Source organism: Martes martes (genome assembly GCF_963455335.1).
Source record: "Martes martes genome assembly, chromosome: 13".
In the NCBI taxonomy this organism is placed as follows: domain Eukaryota; kingdom Metazoa; phylum Chordata; class Mammalia; order Carnivora; family Mustelidae; genus Martes; species Martes martes.
Genome location: NC_137901.1, coordinates 63,370,229 through 63,394,624, shown reverse-complemented (window position 1 = coordinate 63,394,624; position 24,396 = coordinate 63,370,229). Strand labels below are relative to the sequence as shown.

The 24,396-nt window shown below is 55.7% G+C and overlaps 1 protein-coding gene across 3 annotated transcripts; it reads left to right on the top strand.

The window, feature by feature from the left end:
* The first annotated feature begins 987 nt into the window (after positions 1–987).
* SMPD4 (sphingomyelin phosphodiesterase 4) lies at positions 988–23,476 on the top strand. 3 transcript variants are annotated; one of them, XM_080820879.1, is made up of 20 exons: positions 988–1,123; positions 3,656–3,739; positions 5,167–5,253; positions 5,875–6,017; positions 6,158–6,233; positions 6,795–6,903; positions 7,012–7,064; positions 7,574–7,725; positions 9,451–9,583; positions 11,879–11,950; positions 15,223–15,309; positions 17,827–17,972; positions 18,712–18,802; positions 19,477–19,577; positions 19,989–20,152; positions 20,571–20,776; positions 21,091–21,324; positions 21,562–21,693; positions 21,823–21,951; positions 22,046–23,476. In XM_080820879.1, exons 1-20 carry the CDS (start codon positions 1,049–1,051, stop codon positions 22,373–22,375), a joined length of 2,604 nt encoding a protein of 867 aa, XP_080677005.1. In that variant the 5' UTR covers positions 988–1,048; the 3' UTR covers positions 22,376–23,476. The 3 variants fall into 3 exon arrangements, with proteins under 3 accessions (XP_080677005.1, XP_080677006.1, XP_080677007.1); XM_080820880.1 differs by lacking the exon at positions 15,223–15,309; XM_080820881.1 differs by lacking the exons at positions 988–1,123; positions 3,656–3,739; positions 5,167–5,253 and having other exon boundaries at positions 5,909–6,021.
* The last annotated feature ends 920 nt before the right edge of the window (positions 23,477–24,396 follow it).

The window sequence follows — 24,396 nt, the reverse complement described above, 5'->3', positions numbered from 1 at the left end:
GCAGAAAAATGTTCATCTTTAGCCCCGAAAGCTGACCTGTAACCTGCATAGTTTTGATAAGGATCAAATAAGTACTGGCTGCTACATTCTCTCTCTCTCTTTTTTAAAGATTTTATTTATTTATTTGACAGAGAGATCACAAGTAGGCAGAGAGGCAGAGAGAGAGGAGGAAGCAGGCTCCCTGCCAGGCAGAGAGCCCGATGTGGGGCTCGATCCCAGGATCCTGGGATCATGACCTGAGCCGAAGGCAGAGGCTTTAACCCACTGAGCCACCCAGGCACTCCTGGCTGCTACATTCTTAAAGGGTCTCGTGATTGCCTGTACATCTCAAAGACAGTTAATAGAGAGCTGAAGGATAAGCAACAGAGTAATCTTGGTGAAAGCAGCCTTAGGACTAGAAATTCCAAGAAGACATTTATGATCTGTTACTCCCTGCACGGCTCCTACCGCCTGGAACACTTAGCATATAACCACCAGCTTCATACAGCAAAAGTAGTTTCCGCCTACAAGTCCTGTCCCTGTGCTACTTGAATGAACTTACTAAGTTGCACCATAGTCTCAAGAATACTTTCCTGACGGCTGCTCTCGGTGGTCCCACAATAGGGAGATGTGTTAGGCATGGGGGATACTGAGGCGGGCCGCAGAGACACATTTCTGGGCGTTCAGGGTCAGACTTCATTGGTCATTCTCACTTGGGCAGCAGCACCCAGCGCAATGCTTGGAATATAGTAGGCACTCAATAAATGCCTGTCGGAAGGTCATTGCGGTGTATAATTATTCTGCGCCGGTTCCCCATTAGGGGGCGCGCCTCGGGGACCCTAATAAACAGCTTCTCTTTGCGCGCACGCGCGCTCCTTACAGCTCCCACATTCGGAGAACTCAGGGTTAAGGGACACTGCTGCGGCCGCTGCGCACGCGCCTTCGGAGATGTAACCCCTAAACCCCGCCGGCCTTCATTTTGCGCATGCGCCTTTTGCGATAATTGCCCGCAGAGTTGGAGGTGCGTTTCCCGCCAGGCTAGGGGAAGCGTGATGCCAGGCGCAGCTTGATGACGACATTTCGGCGCCGGGTAGCCGAATGGCGGTCTCCGTCCCTTAGGCAAGGGACTTTATGGGTCCCACAGGTGAGTGGTGGGAGCCGCGTGCGGGACGGTCTCATGTCCCGGCGATACCCCGAATCTCCGCCGAAGCCATCTCTGTTCCTGCACGAGCCGTAGGCCTCAGGCCGGGCGTTGGTGTCTGTGCCCGAGCCTGGCCAGCCGGCCGGCTGGGAAGCCAAGGGCCGGGCTGCACCCTCATGCCCATCTTCCAGGGCTGCGCCCTCATGCCACCTTCTCGCGCGCCTCGCACACCCCATCCTGGTGGGTGCTCGGTTAACGTTCGTTGAACGGAGTTGGCGGAGGGAGCGATTCGAGTTAAAGTTGCGCCTTGGGCTCAACAAGCTGTGTGGGAGGAAGAGCCGAGTGTGGATTCTCACCCGACTCTTCTTCCCGGTGTGGGTCGAGCTTCCTGAGCCTCAGTTTTTTCATCTGTAATATGGAGATCCCGAGGCTCACTTCACAGGGCAGTTGTGAGCGGCAAAAGGGAGCATCCTCTGCTTCTCAGAGAACAGCCAGAGGGAGACCGTGGCAGTAGTGTGGTTTGCTTGGCGTGATCGGTGTTGCCACTCCGAGAAGAAACCTCAAAACAAGATCCGAAGCAGCACTAAATAAAGTGGCACTGAAGTGGCCGATGAAAGGAACACTTTGTACATAGTGGAGAAGAGTGTGATGGAGGAGCCTGGCTGTGGCAGGGTTAGAGAACAGGGCGTTAAGAGACACCACCCTCTCCTGGAAAGACTCCTCGGTTTGGCGCCTCTGGCCCTCAGTCCTTGAGCTGATGCCAGTGCAGGCTTCCACCTCATCATCTCTAAAGCTCTGCCCTTTGCAAACAGGCCAGGATTTTGTGCTGCTTTGATTATTTTACTTTGGTCATCTTAATCGCGCTATTCTCTTGGTTCAGGACTGAGGCCTTTTAGGGCTTCCTTAAAACTGAATAAAACTAAACTGATAGCCAGTGTCATGAAGAATTGAAAAAAACCGGGGAGGTGTTTCTATTGCCAAGAGACAGATGCACATCTTTCAGTTCCTCCACTGCCTCACAGCTTCCCTGCACCTGGTCTTTCCTCATCCACATGCACTTCCATTTGCCACCTCAGCACGCTTACTCATGCTGTGGGCAGAGCTGTGCCAGGAAGACCATCATCAGTGGGACTCAGCGGTCTCTATTTCTGTTCAGTCCACGCCTGGATAGTTTCAGTTTCTGAACTGGGTGGGCAGAGAGATAGGAATCTAGAGAGTTGCTCCTGATTTTCTGATGGCTTGCTCAAAAACTCCCTCAGCTGCGCTTGCTGATCCCTTCCATTCATTCCATTCATTCTTGTAGGGCGCAGTGACGTACTTGTCTTTGTGGAACATGTGTTAAGAGGTCCATGTATTTGAGTCTTGGCTCTGCCATTTACCAGCTAAGTGAGGGCATGTGATTTACCTCCTCTTTGCTTCCACTTCTTTTTTTATCCCTATTGACCTTGCAGAGTTGTTGTGAAGATATATATTTTCTATTCTTCCTTAGCAAACTTAGCAGCTTGAAACTGCATCCGCTTATTATCTCACAATTATACAGTCCAGAAGTCTACACAGGCTCCACTGGGTTCTTTGCTTAGGATATCACAAGATTGAAATGGAGGTGTTGGTTGGCTTTGTTCTTACCTAGAAGCCCTCAGAAAGAATCTTTTTCCGGGTTTATTCAAGTTGCTTGCAGAATCTAGTTCCCTCGGGTTGCACAATTAAGGTCCCCGTTTCCTTACTGGCCAGCAGCTGGCACTGCTATGTATCTTGTGGTCGACCCCCTTGAGACTTTAGTCTCATCTGTCAGATTCCTTCATAACCCCTACATGAGCATTTGACTGAATACCCAAGGATAGGAATCTTGGAGGGCTGTCTTTAAGATTCTGCCAACCCCAGAGGATTAAATGAGGAAATATATGGCAGGATTCTAGAAGCAGGTGTGGCCCCTAGCAAGTACTGTACAAGCGTCACCAAGGATTCGCCACTGCAGGCTTGGCTCTGAAGCTGGCCATTATGGAATGTGTCAAACTGGCATTCCTTTTTTTGTTTAAGATTTTTATTTATTTGAGAGAGAAAGAGAGCAAGTGTGGGCACAGACGGAGAGAGAGAAGCAGAGTTCCCGCTGAGCAGGGAACCTAAGATGGGGCTCCATCGTAGCACCTGGGGATCACGCCCCAAGCCAAAGGCAGATGCTTAATCAACTGAGCCACCCAGGCACCCCTAGACTGGCATTTCCTTTTTTTTTTTTTTTTGATAGAGATCACAAGTAGGCAGAGAGGCAGGCAGAGGGTGGGGGGAAGCAGTCTCCCCACCGAGCAGAGAGCCTGATGTGGGGCCCGATCCCAGGACCCTAGGATCATGACCCAAGCCGAAGGCAGAGGCTTAACCCACTGAGCCACCCAGGCACCCCTAGACTGGCATTTCTATAAAACCGGGCATTTGGCAGTGCGGAGTATGTTGAGTTCTACAAATACTCTCCTGGGCCTTGTGAGGCAATGTAACGTTCTGTTGTGTGGCGGACGTTGAGATGTCACCTTTGTTTTTTCACAGTGGTTTCCTAAGACGGCCGTTGTCTGCGGGTCCCGGGAGGTTGCAATGGCGTTCCCTCACCTGCAGCAGCCCAGCTTTCTGTTGGTAAGTACCAGCTGCCTCCTGGAACGTCAGCCTGATGATAGTTCTATAGCCCAGGGACTTTCGAGTTCTTTCCCCTGACCTGAACTGTCTGCTGGTAGTTCTTTGAGGGGATGCCAAGGAAGCTGGCCTGGGGGTTAGAATCCTTAGACTTGACTCTGCCCCCTACTGGGCAGGACACTGGGTTTACTCTACCTCTGAGCCCTGGTTTTCTTACCTATAAGATGAATTTCTCACCTCCAAGGTAAGTTGATTCAAATGCAGTTTTCACAACTTCCTGGGGCCTGGGAAGGCCCATGTGAAAGGATACACATCAGAATTTTTGCATCTTGTAAATCTTTACATGCTTCGTGGGGTATTCTGATAATCCCAGCTGTTATCCTTAGAAAATGGCGTGACTACACTCTCAGCATTAAACATGATGCTGGGAAGTTATGTTTGAGGCAGATAGCCATGGTGAGGATTCCTTATTTCAGTTCCCGGAAGATACTTTCTGTAAACATTCATTCAGAAGGACATGCTTCCTTAGTGCCCCTTCTAGAGTCAACACTTGCAGTGCTCCTGGCGTCCAGTGGGTAGAGGCCAGGCATGCAGGGAGTGTTCCCACAGCGCGTGGCACAACATCCCAGATCTTTGTCTTTGACTGAGACACCACCCTCATTTGGAGATGGCTAAGGCCTTTGATTTCCTTGGGCATAGCCGTTTTGGTTCAAATTCTGGCGTTTTTTCCTGATCTTCATCCACACCCCATGACCTTGGATAGATTTCCTTCCTTCTTGCTTTAAATATTTCCTGGCCTGTCCAATGCCTTCACGATTACTGTCAACATTTGGTTGAAACCGTGTGTGGTTTCTAGCCTGCCTTGTTTCTTAAGGTAATGAACTCATTTGGCCTGTTATCTACTGAACACAGGATTGCTTGGTTAAGAGGGCTTCTGCTCTCTCCCTTGTTTTGTCAGGCATCCTCACTGATGATCACAGTTGTGTCATCACAGGGAAATTTCCAGTTTGTTTGTGTGTGTACACTCAGGGAGTACTCTGTGGTCTGTGAGGGGTGCCCTACACAATAAGGGTCCTCTTCTGACTGTGGGGCTGACCCTGGAACTGAGACCCTGCTCTGGATTGAGTGGAAGTCACTTCTGTCGTGAAATTGTGTAGTACCCTGCTGTAACTGGGGATGCCTGACAGAGGGTGCAGGGAAGAAGCCTGAGAGTTGGCTGTCTGGAGAGCAAAGGATCCCTACCTCTCCCAGTTGCATCCTTTAGGCCACTGACAAACGCATGACCTGACTCACAAGATGTTGGGGAGCCATGCCCATGGTGTGTCTGACTCCTGCCTTTCACTCAGGTTTCTGTTTTGATTCGAGCCGGTTGGCAGAAAAGCTGCCAACTGAATGTGCTTATGATTTTTTTGGTTTATTCTGTCTTCTAGGCTAGCCTGAAAGCTGACTCTCTAAATAAGCCCTTTGCACAGCGGTGCCAAGACTTGGTTAAAGTCATCGAGGATTTTCCAGCAAAGGTACAGTTCTGCTAGCATCTCTTTGGGGCATGTCTCATATACTCTTTGAAAAAACATTCTTATGGCCCCTGATTCCCAACTCTGAGCACTGCCCTGCACAGAGGCGTGACCCAGTATTGTGACTGTCACCTTTATGGACACATTTAAACATGTCAGCATGTACACCAGGGGTTCTAAGCCACAGGTGCTTCTGTCCTACATGGGACATTTGACAACGTCTAGAGACATTTTTGGTTGTCACACAGTGGAGGGTGTTACTGGAATTGAGTGAGCAGAGGCCAGTGATGGTGGTACGTTTCCCAAATTGCACAGGACACTCCACCTCAGCAAAGAAGTATCCAGCTCAAAAGATTGAGAAACCCTGGTTTTCACCCTGAAAATGTGTATTTTATTTAAGTCCTACCCAGAATTACCAAGTAGTAAGTGTAAGCCCAGGAAGCCAGCCTGGTCAAGGATTCTCACCCTGGAAATTTCCAGTTCGTGTGTACACACTCAGTGAAGAAGGTGGACAGCTTGGGGTGTAGGGCTGGACTGGGCAGGAGGCCTGCATGGCGCACAGCCCAGCAGTGGACACTGGGCCTCAGCAAGCCTGCCCAAAGCCTCCCCTGCACACCATTTTAGGAGCTGCACGCCATCTTCCCGTGGCTGGTGGAGAGCATTTTTGGCAGCCTGGACGGTGTCCTTCTCGGCTGGAACCTCCGCTGTTTGCAGGGACGCATGAGTCCTGTGGAATACAGCATTGCAATGGAATTTCTAGACCCCGGGTAGGTAGGTTTGTCACCTGAGAGGGGCTGGATGTTTCCTCATGGTGATCCCGTTCTTAAAACACTATATTTCTCAAAGTGAGAAGAAAGGTGGTTTACAGCTCATTGCCCTTTTTCTGTTGGTTTAATTTCATGGTCAGTGGCCCAATGATGAAGTTGGTTTATAAGCTTCAGGCCGAAGATTATAAGTTTGACTTTCCTGTCTCCTACCTGCCCGTAAGTAAGCCGGGGATGAGCATCATACTCAGGACAGAGCGCCCTGCACAGCGACTGCGGTGGTGCGGGTGGGGCAGGGCTTGGGGGGCTGCGGCCATGGGCAGGAAAAGACCATGGTGTCTGCTCATGGTCCAGGGGGCATCATTCCCGACTTTGCTCAAGGAGAAGGCACAATGCGACCTGGTTTGTCCCTGGCTGAGTGGCAGGTAGGGCCGTGTGACCAGTTGCTTTGTTTTTCTGAGTTTGCAGTCCTTCAGGGGCAAATTGAGGGGTGACTTTCTTGGTAGGTATGGGAAGCAAAGAAGAGGGGGAACATGAAGCCTTTGACAAGGCTCAGAAACTCACACAGCTGCTGCCCTTGCTGTTTGAGGGTCTTCCTGAGGATAGCGTGAGCAATTCTGAGTGGAGGCCCTTTTACTCCAGCGCTACCAGGAGGACAGCACTGCTCCCCCAGGCAGGGTCCATGTGCTGGTCGCCCCTGCAGCAGCCTTTCCCAGAGGCTGTGCCATGTGGGGGTGCCCTGTGGAGCCTGCCCACAAGCCCAACACCCTGTCTCCGTAGGGCCCCGTGAAGGCGTCGATCCAGGAGCGCGTGCTCCCTGACAGCCCTCTGTACCACAACAAGGTCCAGTTCCCCCCGACAGGGGGCCTTGGCCTGAACTTGGCCCTCAGTATCCTTTGTCAGCCCCCCAGAACTGGGGAGGCCAAGGGGGTCCGGGACACAGTGCTGGGGGGTGGCCCGATAGCCCTGCCCGTTTGCCTCCTGACGCTGCCATCAGATCCGTTCGAGTACTACATGTTCTTCTTTGCTTTGAGCCTCATCACTCAAAAGGTACAAGAGGGGTGCCCCTGAGCAGCTTTTTCCCAAAGCCCCTGGGGGTGGGGGCTGTGGCCTAGGACTTTCTTTACCTTCCATTTCTTCTCCCTTCTCACCTCATTTCTCCGGCTCCTCCTCTGCATCCTCCTCCAGCCTTTGTTCTTCAGACCATCCTCACTTAGGATGACAGGCCGGTGGGCACACTTGACAGGCAACATAGGGTGACCTGCGCACCCCAGTTGGTGGTTGGGGGGGCTTCCTACGGGAAGTGCTTGCTGGGCATGGGGGCAGAGCAGAGGTGCCCAGGAAGCTTGCATGCTGAAAAGGACTCTGGGGTCTAGTAAGGCCCCCTGTGGCGGGGGGGAACTCGTCTCCCGGTACTGCCCAGGGTGCTTGTGGTCCGGTCCCTGGGATGTAGCCTATGTCCAGAGCTCATGTGCAGTGACTTGAGCCCTGAGGCTGCTGGGGTCCGCAGCCAGGGGTGGCACCCAGAGCCACACACCAACTCAGATTTGCTTTTCCAGCCACTCCCTGGGGCTCTCCACATACGAACTTCAGACTGTGCCTATTTCATCCTCGTGGACCGGTACCTGTCATGGTTCCTGCCCACAGAAGGCAGTGTGCTCCCACCACTCTCCTCCAGTCCTGGGGGGCCCAGCCCCTCACCAGCTCCCAGGTAAGCTCTCTCGTTGCCCTGGCTCTTGGCCTGGGGTGCCCCCATCCCTGCAGTCAGCCTGTAAAGTCTGGCCTTTCCACAGGGGAATGGCCTGGGCAGCGGGCACTACTCACAGGGACAGTAGTGCCACTCTGTTCAGGGTGCCCCAACCCCAACTGCCCTGGCACAGACTGGAGGAGGGCAGGGTGAGGACGACGTCCGTGCCTGGGTTTTCAGCGAGCAGGTCCTATGGCCCCATGGACAAGGCCTGGCTTTGGTTTACAGAGTGGGCTGTGTTCTCCCCCTAGCAGCTCTCCCTACATGTGGCATCCAAGCCCCACAGGGAAGTGGTGGCAGGGGGTTCAAAGCAATGTTGCCAGAGCTGATCAGTGGCACTGAGTGGGTGGTGCTGGAGAGAAAGGGCCTGTAGGCGGGTCACCGCAGAGCTGACGTGTGGAGGAATAAGAACAGGAGGAATCTGTCAGACCAGGTCTTGGCCTGAGCCAGAGACCTTGGGGTAAAGAGCCTTTTGTGCCAGTCCAAGCAGGCTGGACTGTGGCTGGACCGTGTGCAGGAAGGGAGTGCGCAGCCAGCCTCAGCCCGAGGGGAAACTGAGGCCACGGGCGGCCTTTAGCCAGGAACTAATTGGCCGCCTCTCCCCAGGTGACCTCTGACCCAGGAGCTGCCACCTATGCTCTTTACCCTCCTCAGCCTTGCTGGTGGACCTTTTTCCTGGGGAGGTCAGTTCTTTCCTGCCAACACAGGAATGCCTCCGAGGAAAGGGGATTGAAAGGGGGACATGGGGGTGTGGAAGGGGGAGAGGCTGCCCAGGCATTGGTAATGCTGCAGCTGAGAAGGACCCAGGGTGGCCAGGTTCACACCCTCTCAGAGGCAGGCTTCCGGGCCCGGTTTTGTTGCCTTATTCTAATCTAGAATTTCTGACCCAAGACTTGCCATGAATAACAGAAAACTTCCTTAATGTCCTTCGCCTACATTTCTGAGTTGTTTTACTCTCTATCTGGATGTGTTTTTTCTGGATCATTTGAGTAGGTTACAGACATAGCACCTGGTATTTTTTAACATTTCTGAATACATTTCCTAAAAGCGAGTGCATTCTCCTACACGGCCACTGCGCTTTTATCCGAATCAGGAGATCAGCATTGCTGCCAGGCCACTATCTTATCCTCAGACCCCACTCGGGCTGCCCTGGCTATCTTTCTAGGGTCTGCTAGCCAGCTGGACTGGGGTGTGCAGAATGCCCTCATCTTGAGTTCTCTGGTGTTTCCTAGCGAGTAGGCCTGGCAGCTGTGGAGTCTGTGTGCTGGTGACGTTGTCTTGATCACTGGGCCAGGGGCGTGTTGGCCAGGTTTTCCTCCTGTACAATTAAGTGGGTACTTTGTGCCAAGTTAATTAGCAAGAGGGATTTGTTGGGAAGATAACGCTGAGCCTGTGTGATTATCAGCAGTGTTAGTGTCCCTTGATTATTGCCGGCCAAATCAGTTGTTCATAGGCTGGTTGCCTAAGGGCGATTGTTTGCTTTCATCCCTTCGCATTGATCAGGGCATGCTCTGCAGTAGGGAAGTCTTTTCCTGCTCATTTATTGTGTATGTCCATATGGATTTGGGGGCCGTCCTATGATTCAGCAGGTGGTAATGGCTTCCATTGCCACCGATGTTCACATTCAGATCGCCCCTGGTTGTGCCGGCAGGCGCCCCTAATGAAGGCCTGTTTCTGTGTGTCCCTCAGGACGCCAACCATGCCCTTCGCTTCCTACGGCCTCCACCACACCAGCCTCCTGAAGCGACACATCTCTCATCAGACTTCTGTGAATGCAGACCCCGCCTCCCATGAGATCTGGAGGTCCGAGACACTGCTCCAGGTGAGAATGAGGAGGCCCTTCTCGTCTTCTGTTTCCAGATAAACTGCCCGGCCACCTTCTGTCCCAGGCGGCAGAGGCCTAAACACCGTCCTCAGCCTGAGAGCACCTCTGAATTGTTGGGGTTTTCCTGCTGTGACATGTAGAAATCAGACTAGAGGAAATGTGCCCACCTGTCTAATGTGAATGTCACTGGTAGTGCTTTCCATCCCAGGATTCACTGGCCTTGGAGTTTTATCTTTCTCGTGGTGGTGTGAGTGCTGCTCAGTTTTTAGTGGATCCTCATGAAGGCTTGCCCCACACTGCACATCTCCGACCTGCTCTCACGTTGCTGGAGAGGTTTCCTGTGATCACCCTCATTTGGATATGAAGCCCCTGCCCCTGTATCGTTTTTATAACACTGGCTGGAGAAGGCTTGCAAAGCCTCTCACCTTGGTTGGCTGGCAGCCCCTATCTCGTCCAGGTTGGGGGATCCACATGGGAAGCGGTAGGGCCCCTTGTCTGCCCCCCACCAGGCTCCAGCCTCTCACGCAGGCTTGGGCTGTCTCCCTCCCAGGGTGCAGTGCTGCCCACTTCCCAGGCCAGGCTGTCTCTTCCAAATACACCGTGGAGAGGTTCAGCTGGTTCTGATGCTCAACTCTGTGGCAGAGTTGGTAGCCAGGAGCATCACTTACTGGCAGCCTGACAGGTGGATAAGATGGGATTCTGTCCTTCCTGCCTTGTACATAACTCCTGGTATGTGGGCTGCTGCACTTTCGGTGGCCTCCATGTCATTGTTGAGACAGCACTAGGAGATCAGACGGCTGGACTCATCGTCCCTGGTCGCAAAGGAGTTCTGGTGCTTCAGATGGGTCCCAGCTAATGTGGACTCTGGGGTTTGCCAGCCCGTGAGGAGGGCTTGTGGCCAGGACCCAGGCTTATGGGGCAGAAATGCCGAAGGGTTGTTTCCTGGACCAGAACGCTAATGCTCTTTCTTTTTTTAATTGAAGAAAAAATTCCTTTGAATTGCAGTGAAATACACAACATAAAATTTGCCATTTTAACTATTGCTAAGTATGCTGTTCAAAAGCATTACACATGTTCATCTTGTGGAAATAATCTCCAGAACTTTCTCATGTTGTAAAACTGAAACTGCACCCATTAAACAGAAGTTTCCCATACCCCCTCTTCCCAGCCCCTGGCCCCCTCCACTCTGCTTTCTGCATCTACGATTTTGACTACCCTAGAATCTCATGGAAGCAGAACCATACAATACTTAAGCTTTTTATAACTGCCTTGTTTCACGCAGCAGAGCGCCATCAAGGTTCATCCATGTGGTAGCACGTTGCCAAATTTCTTTTCTTTTTAAGGCTCAGTAATGCTGTGTCATATGGATCTACCACATTCTCTGTTTCCATTCATCTCTGGGTGGGCACTGGGGTTGCTTGCACGTTTTAGCCATTGTGAATAGTTCTGTTGTGAACATGGGTGTACAGAAATCTCTTAGACACTTTGATTTCAACTCTTTTGGGTCTGTACCCTCAAGCGGAACTGCTGGATTGCGTGGTAATTCTGCTTAATGCTTGCCGGCTGCTGTGTTGTACGTTCCCACCAGCAGCACAATGTTCCCACCAAGCGTTGGGTGGCCATGCCCACGCTCATGATGTTCTGGTTTTGATTAGAGGCCCCGCCCCCAGTGGATGTGAGGTGGTATCTCCTGGTGCTTTTGATTTGCACTTCCTTGTGGTTGGTGATGTTGAGCGTCTTTTCCTATCTTTACTGGCCATTTGTATATCGACTGGTGAAATGTCTGTTCAAGTCCGTTGCCCATTTTTGAATTGAGTGGCTTTCTTTACTTGTGGTTGTGTTGTAGGAGTTGTCTGTACGTTCTGGATATCAATTCCTCCTCACATACACAATTTGTAAATACTTTCCCCCATCCTGTGGGTGGTCTTTTTCACTCTGGATGGTGTCTTCTGTGCACAAAATTTTTTTAAATTTTCATGAAGTCCGATTTACCTGTATTCTTCTGTTGCCTGTGCTTTTAGAGTCCTAGCTAAGAAATGGTCGCCAAAGCTAATGCTGTAAAACCTTCTCCCCACACTTTCTTCTGAGAGTTCTATAGATTTAGATTTTACATGTAGGTTTCTGATCCATTTTGAATTATTTATTGTTTCTGGTGGAAGGTAAGGGTCCAACTTCATTTTTTTGGATGCAGATAACCAGTTTTCCCAGCGCTGTTTGTTGAAAAAAACTACCCTTTGAATGGTCACAGCATCCTGGATGAAAATCATTTAACGACCCAGAGCTCTCTTGCAGGTTTTTGTTGAAATGTGGCTTCATCATTATTCCTTGGAGATGTACCAAAAAATGCAGTCCCCTCACGCCAAGGTACGTTGCTGTGCTTTTTCATCCCATCTGCTCTGGCCCTGGTGTGCCTGGTCCACCTGCTACTCCTTGTCCTTAATCTCAGCTAGTTTTCAGGGGCTGGTTTTCAGCCACCACCCCTTACTCCAGTGCTGGGCAATAGGCAGGTTTGGTTCTGTGGTGGGCTCCCACCATGAGGGCTGGAGGCCTGTAATCTCTGGGGTCCTCCTCATGCTACTTCCAGAGCCCCCTCCCCGGCAGCCGGAATGGATGAGGTTGTGATGCTCATGCTCTGGGGGTAGGAGAGTCAGCGAGTGCCTCTGGGAGTCACAACTGGCTCCATCCGCTCTACCGTCACGGTGCCTCCTGCTTTCCTGCCAAGGTGGCCCCTGGCTGACTTTGCTCCCCTTGGTCCCCACACTGCCCTCTCCCTCCTCCAGAGCAGCGGCAGGCAGCCCTCTGTGCGGTGGGTGGGATCTGACGCCTTCCTGCATGAGGTCTGGCCTGTCTCCTCCTTTCCTTCCCTTCCCTCCCAGGGCAGCATGCTCATTCGCAGAGGCGTAGAGGCAGCTGTGTCCCCGAAACCTTCCCTGGGTCGCCATGCCCAGGGCCAGCTGCCCCCTGGACTTGTCAGGGTAGAACAGCTCTGTCCATTTAATAAGAGGCAGGGGGGCACTGAGGGTCACACTGCACGAAAAAGCCTGAAACACGCAAACCGGGGCCCTGCTAGGAGCAGCACTGGCCTGTAATCAGCTGTGCAGTCCACGGCCTCTGTGCGCTGCTGGGCTGCCTCTTAGACGTCACTTTTGTCAGTGCCAGACCAAAAAAAGCATTCTGTGTGAATGCTTGAGAGATTTCTTAAGAATTAAGTCTGGGCCTAAAATTCATACGGGTGACCTGTGACCTTCCCTCTGCGAATCCAGCACAGAGCTGGAATTGTTTTCCTGCTGCAGAGTCTCAGCAACCAGCTCTGCTTCTCTGCCCTCCCCTGAGTACCGGTTTGGGGAGTAGCCCCCAACTGCTGTTCTCTTAAAGTGCAGAGTACCTCAGATCTCTGGCCCTGGCACCACATGGAACGGAGGCAAAGCCAGGACTCCCTCTTGGGCCTCTCGCGTCCCTGAGGACCTGCGCTGCCATTCCCACTTCCAGAGTGGACTTGCATGTTCCTGGCTGGTGCACGGCAGTCGGGGGGCGGGGGGGGGGCTTCCCCCTCAGGTCCCAAGGGCCTTACTCAGCCCCTGTGCATGTGGCTTGGTCTTGCAGAGGCAGAGGCTGCTTTGCTGCGTTGCCTTCCGGGCTGCTCATTCTGTCTTCCGAGCTAGCGCAAGCACACTCGCTGTGATATTTAGCAGATCTGCCAGTCGCAAAGGTTCTCTAGGCTGTCTTACTTGGGAGGAGTGGTGGGCCGCACCTGCTGGGGCGGGAGGGCCTTCCCCTTCTTCCCCACGTTTGCTTCCTCTTGGCCAGACTACAGGGCAGGTGAGAGCAGCCCAGAATGGCTGGTAGTGGGGGAACAACCGGGAAACCCCCACCAGGTACCCGGAGAGGGTTTGTGGTTTTTTGTTGTTTGTTTGGGGTTCTTTGCCTCCTTTTGAGACTGAACATAAAACCTAAGTAAACCCGGGAAGTGGAGAAAGACAACTGTGGACATCTCCTTCGTCCAAGACTCCTTATCATCTACCCAGGCCTGTGCTGTGCCATGTGGAGTCCTAGCCTTGAGGTCCCTGTTTCCTGATGTTGGAGATGCAGGAAGTGCAGCTCCGAGAGGTCCCGTGGTGCTTCCAGCCCACCGCCTCCCAGGTGACAGGCAGCCTGGGTCCAGAGTGGATGCCCACTCTATAGAGCCTGGGCCTCTGCCCCACCCCAGCTTACTGAGCAGGGCTTCTGGAGAAGCAGATGGCTGCTGGAGTCCACACACTTCTACAGGCCACTGCGGGGCCTGCCCAGTGTTCCTTAGGCTGGGCAGGTCCCCAGCAGGGGAACCACGTGGTCTCTGATTCCCACCGAGCTGTGGCTGAGCCCAGGGTCTGGCCCAGAGGAAGGCCTTGAAGCACAGCCCACTCCTTGCTGTGCTCCTTCCTGCCCTTGCTCTGCGTGTCTCTGGCTGCGCCTGTCTCCTCAAGACCTGGCACCTGCATTCTGGCCTCTCCTATGTGTCGCATGGTTCTCAGTGGGAGGCGTGGCCCTCACCGGGCAGGATGTGTGCCAAGGCCGGCTCTGAACTCTGCTTGGCTGAAGGGGACTGGTTTAGCAGGCCTTGTCATTGCGGGGGTGGGGGCGGACAGCTATGCCAATTCAGCTGTCATCCCCCATGTCCCAGGCTGTCCCAGCCTCGGGTTCCAGCTGCCTCTGGGTGTGTGTGGCCATGGTCAGATTCTTAGGGCCCGTTGGGGCTGGTGAAGGACTCTGTGAGTCCGGAGTTGGGAAGTCCTGGTAAGGTGGGAGAGATGGGTCTCCCAGAATTTGAACCCATGAGTGTTTGCGCCACCTTTAACAATTTCCGGGATGTGGGGTGCAGAGGGTGTCAGGCCTGGTGGGCTGAGACTTGCTTGCTTCTGTGCCACCCTGGGAATCAGCCCCCACAGAGACAACCATTCAGGAGGGGCCACAGATTAGGTCTTTGACTCCTAGGAACTGACCACATCATGTGTAAATTTCGTAAATTTTTCTCTGGGACAACCCAGGGAAGTCCAATAAATGACATATTTTTCTTCCCTGAGCAGAGGGGTCTCCATTAGGAATGGGGTCCTCAAAAGTTTGTTTTTGGAACCTCGGGGCCTTCAGGGCTTTGGTGGCTGGTGGTGCGTCCCAGCAAGCCTCCCAGGATCCTGGCGGGGTGCAGAGTGCACACGCCGCAGCCATGGGAGTCAGGGGTCAGGGAGGGCAGGCCCCTCTGGCAGGAAAGTCAGGCTGACCTCAGGGAGCTAGAAGGACTTTCAGGCCTGGTGACTTGGAGGAGACTGCCCAAGTGTCCTTAAGCGTCCGTCTGTCTATGCCTGGCAGGTGGAGGAGCAGCCCTCGGGCCTGGCTCTGGGCTGCCCACTGGGCAGGACCCCTTTGGGCTGCTGAGAGGGTGGTGTCCCACTGGCCTGAGGCTAGGGGGCTCTGATTGTGTGGATTGTCACTGATGTGCTTTTGTTTTGTTTTTGTTTTTTGTTTTCTTTCCTTAAACTTCTGGGCTCACTTTTGTCTTTCTCTCCCTACTGTCCCCTCCCCGGTCTCTCCCCTCCTGTCCCCTGCCCTGCCCTCCGCCCTCCCTGCCTCTTCTTTGGCTTCTCTGCTTTGTTGTCTCTCAGCTGGAGGTTCTGCACTACCGACTCAGTGTCTCCAGCGCCCTCCACAGCCCTGCCCAACCCAGCCTCCAGGCCCTTCACGCCTACCAAGTACTGGCTGCTCTCCTATTGTTGCGTTTCACCCCTGCCCTGTGGTGTGAGCCATGGAGCGCATGACAGTGCAGTGGTAAAGCGAGGGGCCGGCAGGGGTGACTCAGACCAGTTCCAAACCGAGCCAGGCCCGTGTGTGTTGGGGATCGTGGCGAGTGTCCTCTCTAGCCTGTGTTGGCCCTCAGCTTGGCAAACTAGTGCAGGTTTGGGGGGGTGGAGCTGCCAGATCTGCCCGCCCAAGCCCCAAGCCAACCAGATTTTGCAAGCTCTTGGGAGTTGGTGGCTTCTGTGTTTGGCCCTGGTTGGAGAGAGTGGAAACAGTGTGGCCTTTGCAGCGGCCCTCCTCACCCTCAGTGTGGGCCTGGCACTCAGGAACTGACTGAGCACAGGGAGGCCCCAGGGCTCATAGTGGCATGGTTCAGCCAACCCCAAGCCTTTGTGAGGCCAAGGTGCGGGGAGGACAAGGGCTCGGCCCCCCAGCCTGGAGAGGCTGTCGATCCCTAAGCACGCTGGGCTCTGGCCTCTTGTGGACTTGTGCGCACTGCCAGAGGTGGGCAGAGTGGTCAAGAGCCTCGTGGAGACGGGTCTGCTTTAGGCAGAGATGACCAGTGTGGACGGATTTGAGGTTGGTAGGTGGAGTTCAGACCTGCAGGCTGTTTCTGGGCTGATGGAGGCTGGTAGCTCACTGATTCATGAGATGAAGGCCAGGAATTCTGGGCAGAAAACAGGCATCTAGATCCATGCTCAAGGCCAGGGGTCTGTCCATGTCCCCTCGGTGGGAGCATGCCATAACGCTTAACCTGATACTTGAGTACAAGATGAGAGAAATCAGGTTTCCTGGGATGGGGTGGTGAGCACACACAGGGTCCCCGCCCAGAAGCAGCAGCTGCTGGGTGGAAGGAAGAGCATGGCCCAGGAGGGCCGGCAGAGGCGGGCCAAGCACCGAAGCGGGTAGCGCTCAGGCCTATGTCGGGGAAGGTCTCACTTGGCTAACAGCAGGATCCCTGGAGAAAAGTCCATAGCAGGAGGGGCTGCTTAGCTAAGGGCTGGGCCCAGTGAGAAATGCCACAGGCTTTGGGACAGTGTCCCTAAAGGACACGCAGCTGGAGGAGGCCATGTACAGCTGTGGCCAGGTTCCTATGGGGAGTTGGCTCTTGACCAGGGGAGGGGAGGTCGGAAGAAAGGTTTGGCTTCCCCCAGCAGGAAGATAGCCCAAGGGGCTTCCAGTGCAGTGGTAAGGGCCTGTGCAGAGGAGGAGGGGACGCAGTTCCGGTTCAACGCAGATGCTTTGTTCTCTGTTACGGAGACAGTGGAGGGGTTGGCAAGGGACCAGGAATGAGAAAGGGGGCTACAGCCTGGCATCAGTGCCTTCCTACTTTCGTCATTAGGAAAGTATCTTACGCTTTTTTCTTCAAATGATGCAAATTCATCACACAAAGATGTAAACATACAGAGAAGCAGCAGCAGGTCTCCTTCCCAAGCCCCGTAGCTCCCTGTGCGGGCGGATTGAGCTGTGGGCTGTGTTGCCTGGGCTCGTGCAGGCAGATCCGTGGCGGGGAGAGCTGAGAGGACAGTGCCGTGAGCAGCAGTGGTGGCTGGGTGCCCGGGCTGTGCCAGGAGGCATGGCCTCTGCCAGCCAGGCATTGCTCAGGATTGGGACCAGGCTTCTGAAAGCTCATCCATCCAGTCTGTGGAGGCCCCAGGGACCTGGGGGTGCTGAGTGCGGGGGCCTGAGAGGAGCGTGCCTGTCTGGGCACCCCAGAGCTGGGAGCCGGCAGGTGGCGGGGCCCGCTGGTGCCGTCCTCTACCAGTCAGGAGACCACCCTGTTCTCCGTCATGGAACAGCCAACAGGCAGCCTGTCCTCTCAGGCCTGAGTCTTAAAGAGCCTACGTGAACTTGGTGAATTGGAGCCTCAGCCCACAAGATGGAGAGTGCTCTTGTCTTGGGGGTCATGCTGACCACAGATCCATCAGCAATAGAAGGGCTGCCCTGGCCTAGCCCCCAGCTGGCGGGTCCAGGACGGGGAGTGGATGAAAGGGTAGGGGTTGCAGCAGCAGAAGGAACTGGGTAGTGTTTCTGCCTGAAAAGGGAAGCCAGGGGCCCCAGGGAGCCGTCTCCACACACCCAGGAGGCCGACGGGAGACCCCTCTAGATCTGATGGGGGGGGGGTCAGCCTGCCTTGCCCCTGCTACTCCTCCTCGGACCAGCCAGGAGGGGATCCCTGAGGACGGGGGCGGGCAGCAGTGACCCAAGTCAGCCACGGAGGGTACAGTAAGGGGTTCGAAGCCCACAACAAAGCCCTTGACAGGTGTGTTTCCGCTCCCCGTGCAGGCATACTGAGTCACAGGCTATGTCACCTGGGCCGGTGGGTGCCCTATGCAGGCTATGGTGCTCTCAGCGGGCCTCAGGGCCAGCCAGTAAGGCATAGGGAGGGCCCGGGGGGGTGGCCCATGTGTCCCATGGTGGAAGAAACGGTTCTGGCCTGACTCCTGACACCGCGCCCCCCTCAATGTTAGGAGTCATTCACGCCCACCGAGGAGCACGTGCTGGTGGTGCGCCTGCTGCTCAAACACCTGCACGCCTTCTCCAACAGCCTGAAGCCCGAGCAGGTCTCTCCGTCCACGCACTCCCATGCCACCAGCCCCCTGGAGGAGTTTAAACGGTGGGTATGGGCCGTGCATGGGGCTCCCGCACCCTGGCTACCACTGCCTCATCCCTCATGCATGTTGCCCACTGTGACCTGTCCCTGGAGTGTGAGGGACAGCCTGCAAGGCATCTGCAGGGTGGGCCAGGTGGGAAAGCACCTTGGGGTTTTCTCCCCAACCCCATTCGGGCCTCTCCTTTGGGGCCTAACGTCTTTGGTCGAAAGAGCCGGACTGCCCAGAGAAAGGCAGAGGCCCCATCTTGTTGCCCGATCTTGTCCCCTCCTCCCTGGCGGTGGGCAGAGTGGGAGCTCAACTGTGACCGTGTTCCTCGGAATGCCCAGGAAAGCCAGTGGGCTGGGAGCCTCTTCGCTTCCAGGTGGCTCTTTGGTCACTGGAGACTGAGCTCTGTGCTGCACCATCCCCTTCATCATCTCTGCTTCTCTCCCTCCATCAGAAGGCCTGGGATGGTGGCCCGATTCCTAGGCTGACTGGGGCCAGCAGAGCAGGTGACTTGTATGTGGTGAGCCAAGCAGAGGGGGTCATGGGAGCCTCACTAGGTCGTCCACGTGTGTGCTGTGTGTCCTTGGGACATTACCTAACGTCTCTGAACTTTGGTTTCTTCTGAAAAATGGGGCAGAAACTTTAGGCCTTACCTCTAGGGGGTGCCCACCACTCACCCTGGCAGGGCTGGCCCTTGCAAACCAGAGCCACTGGACTCACCTGTGAGGGGCCCCTCCCCGCTCCTCTCCCCTGCAGGGCTGCTGTCCCAAGGTTTGTGCAACAGAAGCTCTACCTCTTCCTGCAGCACTGCTTTGGCCACTGGCCCCTGGATGCATCATTCAGAGCTGTGAGTGTCAGCCCCATCTCTCCACCTTTGCCCTTGCCCTGTGTGTGCCTGGTGGCGGAGGACCCCGTAGGGTGGACACAGGAGGGAGTCGGCTGTTACTGCCAAGGCCTGGTGAGGAGGCCTTACAGGGGAGGGGGGGTATCACATTCTGGTCGTTTGAATTTCCAAAACCAACCCTCGGGTTCAGAAAAGCTCTGTCCTCCCTGGCTCTGACCCCAGGTATCTGTGCTGGGTGGGTTCCCAGCCTCACTGAGCTGCACCTGACCCACTTGGCCGGGGAAGCATTCCATGTTCCGTGCCTCTGGAAGGCTGGCAAGAGGGCTCAGCATCACAGGGGCTGGCACTAACGTAGTGTTGTGTGTCAGCTATGTGCACATTAAAAAATTGTTCTAACAAAATAAGAATTAAAAAAATAAAGCTCACGGGAGGGTGTGCAGAGCTCTCTCCTGGGCCCTCTGAGGGTGGTAAGAGGTGGGAAGAGGCCAGAACCTGGTGGCCGCCCCACCCTCCTCCCACCAGGAACCGAAGCCCCACAGTTAGACTCCCTCCTGCTCACCCACGCTGCCTCCCCGGGGCTGGGCTCCAGGCCACCTGAGGATTTGCCCCAAAGCCCCAGACTCGCAGCCTACCAGATTGCCGGCCACGAGGCCCTCAGCACATGAGTGTGTTGCCAGGTCCTGGAGATGTGGCTGAGCTACCTGCAGCCCTGGAGGTATGCACCCGAGAAGCCGGCTCCGAGCAGCGACTGCCAGCCCCGGGCTGTGTCAGAGAGATGGTGAGCCCCAGCCCACCGTGCTCCCAGCGCTGGGGGGACAGGCCGCCCCCTCCTTGACTGGGCCCCAGGATTGCTCTCCCGCAGAAACAGCTGGTGGCCCTTCTCCACGCTGTCCCCTTGCTGCTCTCGTCCACTCACATGTGTGTTCGCACCCCACACCGCCGCTCGACCCCCTCCATCCTCTGCGCCCTGCCACAGAGCCCTTGTCTTCTGGGGAAGGGCCTCACCCCATGCGGGACTGTGTCCGCAGGAGGCCTGGTTCTCCCCACCTCCCTTGGCCCTCACCCACCTGGAGGCTGTGGCTGGGGAGAGTCCAGAAGCCCGGGAAGAGCCGGGTGGGGGGGTGCAGTAGCCACTGATGCACCACTGATCAGGGCGGTGTAGCCCCTGATGAACCGCCTCGCTCCCCAGGGCGCCCTTTGTGCAGGAGAACCTGCTTATGTACACCAAGCTCTTCGTGGGCTTCCTGAGCCGTGCGCTCCGCACCGACCTGGTCAGCCCCAAGAACGCGCTCATGGTGTTCCGAGTGGCCAAAGTCTTTGCCCAGCCCAACCTGGCTGAGATGATCCAGAAAGGTAAGCCCTTAGCCGACAGGAAGCAGCCCTCAGAAAGGGACCCACAAAGACTGCATGGGCCTCGCCAGCTTGGAGCAGCCCAGCCTCGGTGGTGTGGGGGCTCTGGGTGCACGGTGACGGGGTACAGGTCGAAGGTGGGCAGCACCGTGCCTTCCCTGAGGCCCAGCATGCTAGGTGGGAGCTGGGGGGCCGCTGGAGGGAGTGGAGGCAGAGTTCAGGGCATCAGAAAGCAGTCTGGGGTCCTGTCACGTCTCAGATGGCTCTGTCGGGCATTAGCTTCTCTGGCTTTCCTTCGTGAACATTAGCCTTCCCGTGGAGACTGTCCAGCTGCAGGGGCCTCAGGAGATGGGCCCCTGTCCCTCGGGAACCTCCCCAGGCGCCATGGAAGCTGCAACCGGACTGGCATCATGCTTTCCAGGGGAGCAGTTGTTCCTGGAGCCTGAGCTCGTCATCCCACACCGCCAGCACCGACTCTTCACAGCGCCCCCCTTTACGGGCAGCTTCCTGTCCTCGTGGCCACCGGCCGTCACCGACACCTCCTTCAAGGTGAAGAGCCACGTCTACAGCCTAGAGGGCCAGGACTGCAAGTACACCCCGATGTTTGGGCCCGAGGTCCGGATGCTGGTGAGTTGGGGCTCCCCTGGGCCCCCCAGCTGTCCAGAAGCTGTGGGAGCCGGGGCTGGGGCAGGCAGAAGGTTGGGTGTTGTTGCCTGGATACTGCTCTCCTCCTGCCCTTTTTTTCCATCGAGGTCTAATTTTTTTCTGATAATAAAGACAACATTTGTTGGAAAGCTTTTGCATTTAGAATGTGCGTGTCTTGGTCTTGAAAACTCCTCGCCCCCTCCTGGCCTGGTGGGGGCTCCCCCAGGGCTGCCTGCCAGCCTCTTGGGGGCCACCTGGCTGGCTGACCTGCCCCTCCCCCCCACCATGCCCCGCAGGTCCTGCGCCTGGCTCAGCTCATCACGCAGGCCAAGCAGACCGCCAAGTCCATCTCTGACCAGTGTGGGGAGAGCACACCCGGCCGCCCCTTCCTGTCGTGGCTGGGCTTCTACTCCACAGATACGAACGGCTGCTACCCAGCCAACGACCTGGATGAGATGGGGCAAGACAGCGTCCGCAAGACGGATGAGTACCTAGAGAAGGCCCTAGAGTACCTGTGCCAGATGTTCCGAGTACGAGCTCTGGGGGCTGTCTCCTGCCTGGTGTCTGCTCTCGTGCCCCTACCCCTGGGGGAGCCCGTGGGAGGCATAGCCTGTACTGTCAATGTCAAGTCTTCGTCCTCTTGTGCTCGCTGTTCGAGGCCCAGGGGTGTAGCCCTGTCTGCTTCCTCCACCCGGGAAGTGAAAGCAGGATGTGGCGCAGCCCCCCTCAGAGTACTCCTCACCTCCCCTCCCCTGCTGCCCCAACAGCTCAGCGAGGCCCAGCTCGCCCAGCTCACGCTCGCCCTGGGGACGACACAAGATGAGAACGGGAAGAAGCAGCTCCCAGACTGCATCGTGGGAGAGGATGGGCTCATCCTTACGCCCCTGGGCCGCTACCAGGTAAGGGCCATGTCCCGGACGGCTCCTCCCATCCCCTCGTTGCCTCTGTCATGTCCACGTGGGTGCGTCTGCGGGCCTGCCCACTCACCCCGGGTCTCCCCTGGGACTCACTTCTCATCCTGCTTCTAGATCATCAATGGGCTACGGAGGTTCGACATCGAGTACCAGGGGGACTTGGAGCTACAGCCCATCCGGAGCTACGAGATCGCCAGCCTGGTCCGCATGCTCTTCCGGCTGTCATCCACCATCAACCAGAGGGTGAGTGCTGGGGCCAGGGCCGCCCATGGGGAGAGGCCGGGTGAGTGCGTGGCCCTGCCCCCGCCAACTCCCCACGTCTCTGTCTGTGCCCCAGTTTGCAGGTCGGATGGCAGCCCTTTGTGCCCGGGCCGACTTCCTTGGCAGCTTTTGCCGCTACCACCTCATGGAGCCCGGGCTGGCAGGCAGGCGCCTGCTGAGCCCTGTGGCTCCGGGGTCTGCAGCCAGTCGGGCCCGGGGTCCGAGGCTCAGCCTGCGCTTCCTGGGCAGCTACCGGACGCTGCTGTCGCTGCTTCTAGCTTTCTTCGTGGCCTCCCTGTTCTGCGTTGGGCCCCTGACCTGTGCCCTGCTCCTCGTGCTGGGCTACCTCCTCTATGCTGTGGCCATGACGCTGCTGACTGAGCGAAGCAAGCTGCACCAGCTCTGACCTCAGGCCACACACAACCCTGGCTAGGCCGGCAGGAGGGCCATGTAGCCCCTTGCTTGGGCCTGGAGGTCACCTCCAAGCAACAGGGCGTTTTCCTGCAGCCACGGAGCTGTGCGTAAGAGAAGCTAAAACAGGGAGGGTGTGGGCCAGGCCAGGCGAGGACGAGCGTGGCATCCACTGGCCTGTTAGTCTCACAGGACAGCCCGGACCTGGCTGCTCCATCGCCCTGCTCGTCTCAGCCCCGGGCCCTGCCGTGACATGGCGCTCGAGGCCTTTCTCTTCTCTGACCATCCTGGGTTGAGCTGTGTGAAGCTTGGGAGGCAGTGCTCCCCAGATGGGGCCTCGCCGTCTGTCAGGTTGGCAGGGTGGTGCGAGTCTCCTTTCCCTGGTGACAGCGGGACGGGAGCCCAGCCTCTGATTCCAGAGAAGAATCCCAAACCCTGGAGGCTCCTGAGAAAGTTAGAGGGTGGTTCTGGTTCCTGAATGTAAAGCAAGGTTCTCCCATTTGGCAAAGTGAGGGTCATTCTTCACACCTTCCTGGCAGTTCCAAGGCTGGGCTATACGATTCCACTTGGTAGGAGAAAAGACCCTCCAGGAGAACAGATGCTTAGTGGGATGGAGCTTCACCTCTGCCTCCCTCCTCGCCCCCACACCATTAAGCATGTCACTTGGTGGTGGCCCAGCCTCACTGCCTAGCTGGGACAGGCGCTCATGTCCCAGGGCAGAGAGGATGCGGCAGGGCCATGGGAGTTGGGCAGCGTCTGGTCTGCAACCAAAGATGGTCACAGGCATTATTTGTATCTTCAGTAAAATCAGGTGCAAAGGCCCTAACTTTTTTATGACATTTAAATGTTCAATTACACATTCACGGTCAGCAGTCATCCCCACAGGGACTCAGGCACTTTTGTTCATCATACGGGTGAGACACCAGAGAAAACATCTCAACAGCGATTTTAAACCAAGCCTCTGTTTCTGTTTTTATTTAAATATCAAGTTTTATATTTTGATGTAAATTCAGAATAATGGCATTCTGGGGCCTGTGACCAAAAATCAAACCAAGTTTGTAACTGACCATGGATCTGAATAAAACCTCTTTGGGCTCCTGAGTCTTCTGGTGCTGGGGCTTAGGTCCCAGCGCAGTCGCCCTTACGGTTCCCTCAGTTGGTCTGGGGATGTCAGCGACCTGGGAAGCGCCGCAGTCCCTGCCCAGGGGGATAGCCAGTGGGTTTGTTTATAGCAGCAACAGACCAAAGCAGATGGGAACAGTGAGGTGGCCATGATGGCAAACGGCAGGCTGCCGACTCCCTGGAGTTGCCCTCAGCCAACACAGGCCCGAGCTGGGTCAAAGCTGGGAGAATTTTGTCTTCCATTCAGCATATCAGAGTTGGCCTGGATACGAAAAGCAATCCTGGAATGTGAGTCAAATTTTCTGTGGCTTCCGGAAGCTCAGAGGATTGTGTATGCCCCCACCAGCCTCGTTTGGGGTGCTTAGCCAGGCACAAGTGTCCCATGTCTCCTTGTCCCTGGATGGGATAGTTGCTTTTGTCAGATTGGTGGAAATGAGAGGTCATCATTTCTACAAGTTCAGTGGTAACAGAGGAGTGGCTTTTGTCCCCAGACCTGTTAAGGGATGTGAGCACATAGAGATGATGGCCTGGGGTCCAATGTCAGTGGCACCGTCTGCCCACAGGGCCTTCCCAGCTTTCCATGACATCCACCCTGCCGCCAGGGATGGGGTGTCACCGTCACCCTCCACTTTTCTATGGCTTCCCTCGTCCACGTTTCTCTTGTGCCTTGTTTCCACCTGAAAACATTCTCCAACACCCTAAAAGCAAAAATGGAATGCTCCACCCACATATCCGTGAACTCTGAAACAGCCATCTGCTGTGTGCATCCTGCACAGTGCTGGGCACTCAGAAGGAACAGGGCAGAGCTCCCGCTGGACCAGGACTTCACGATGCAGTTCAGCAGCCACAATGAAGGTCAAGGAGGGGCTGGTTCCTGTGGTCAGGGCCTGGGAG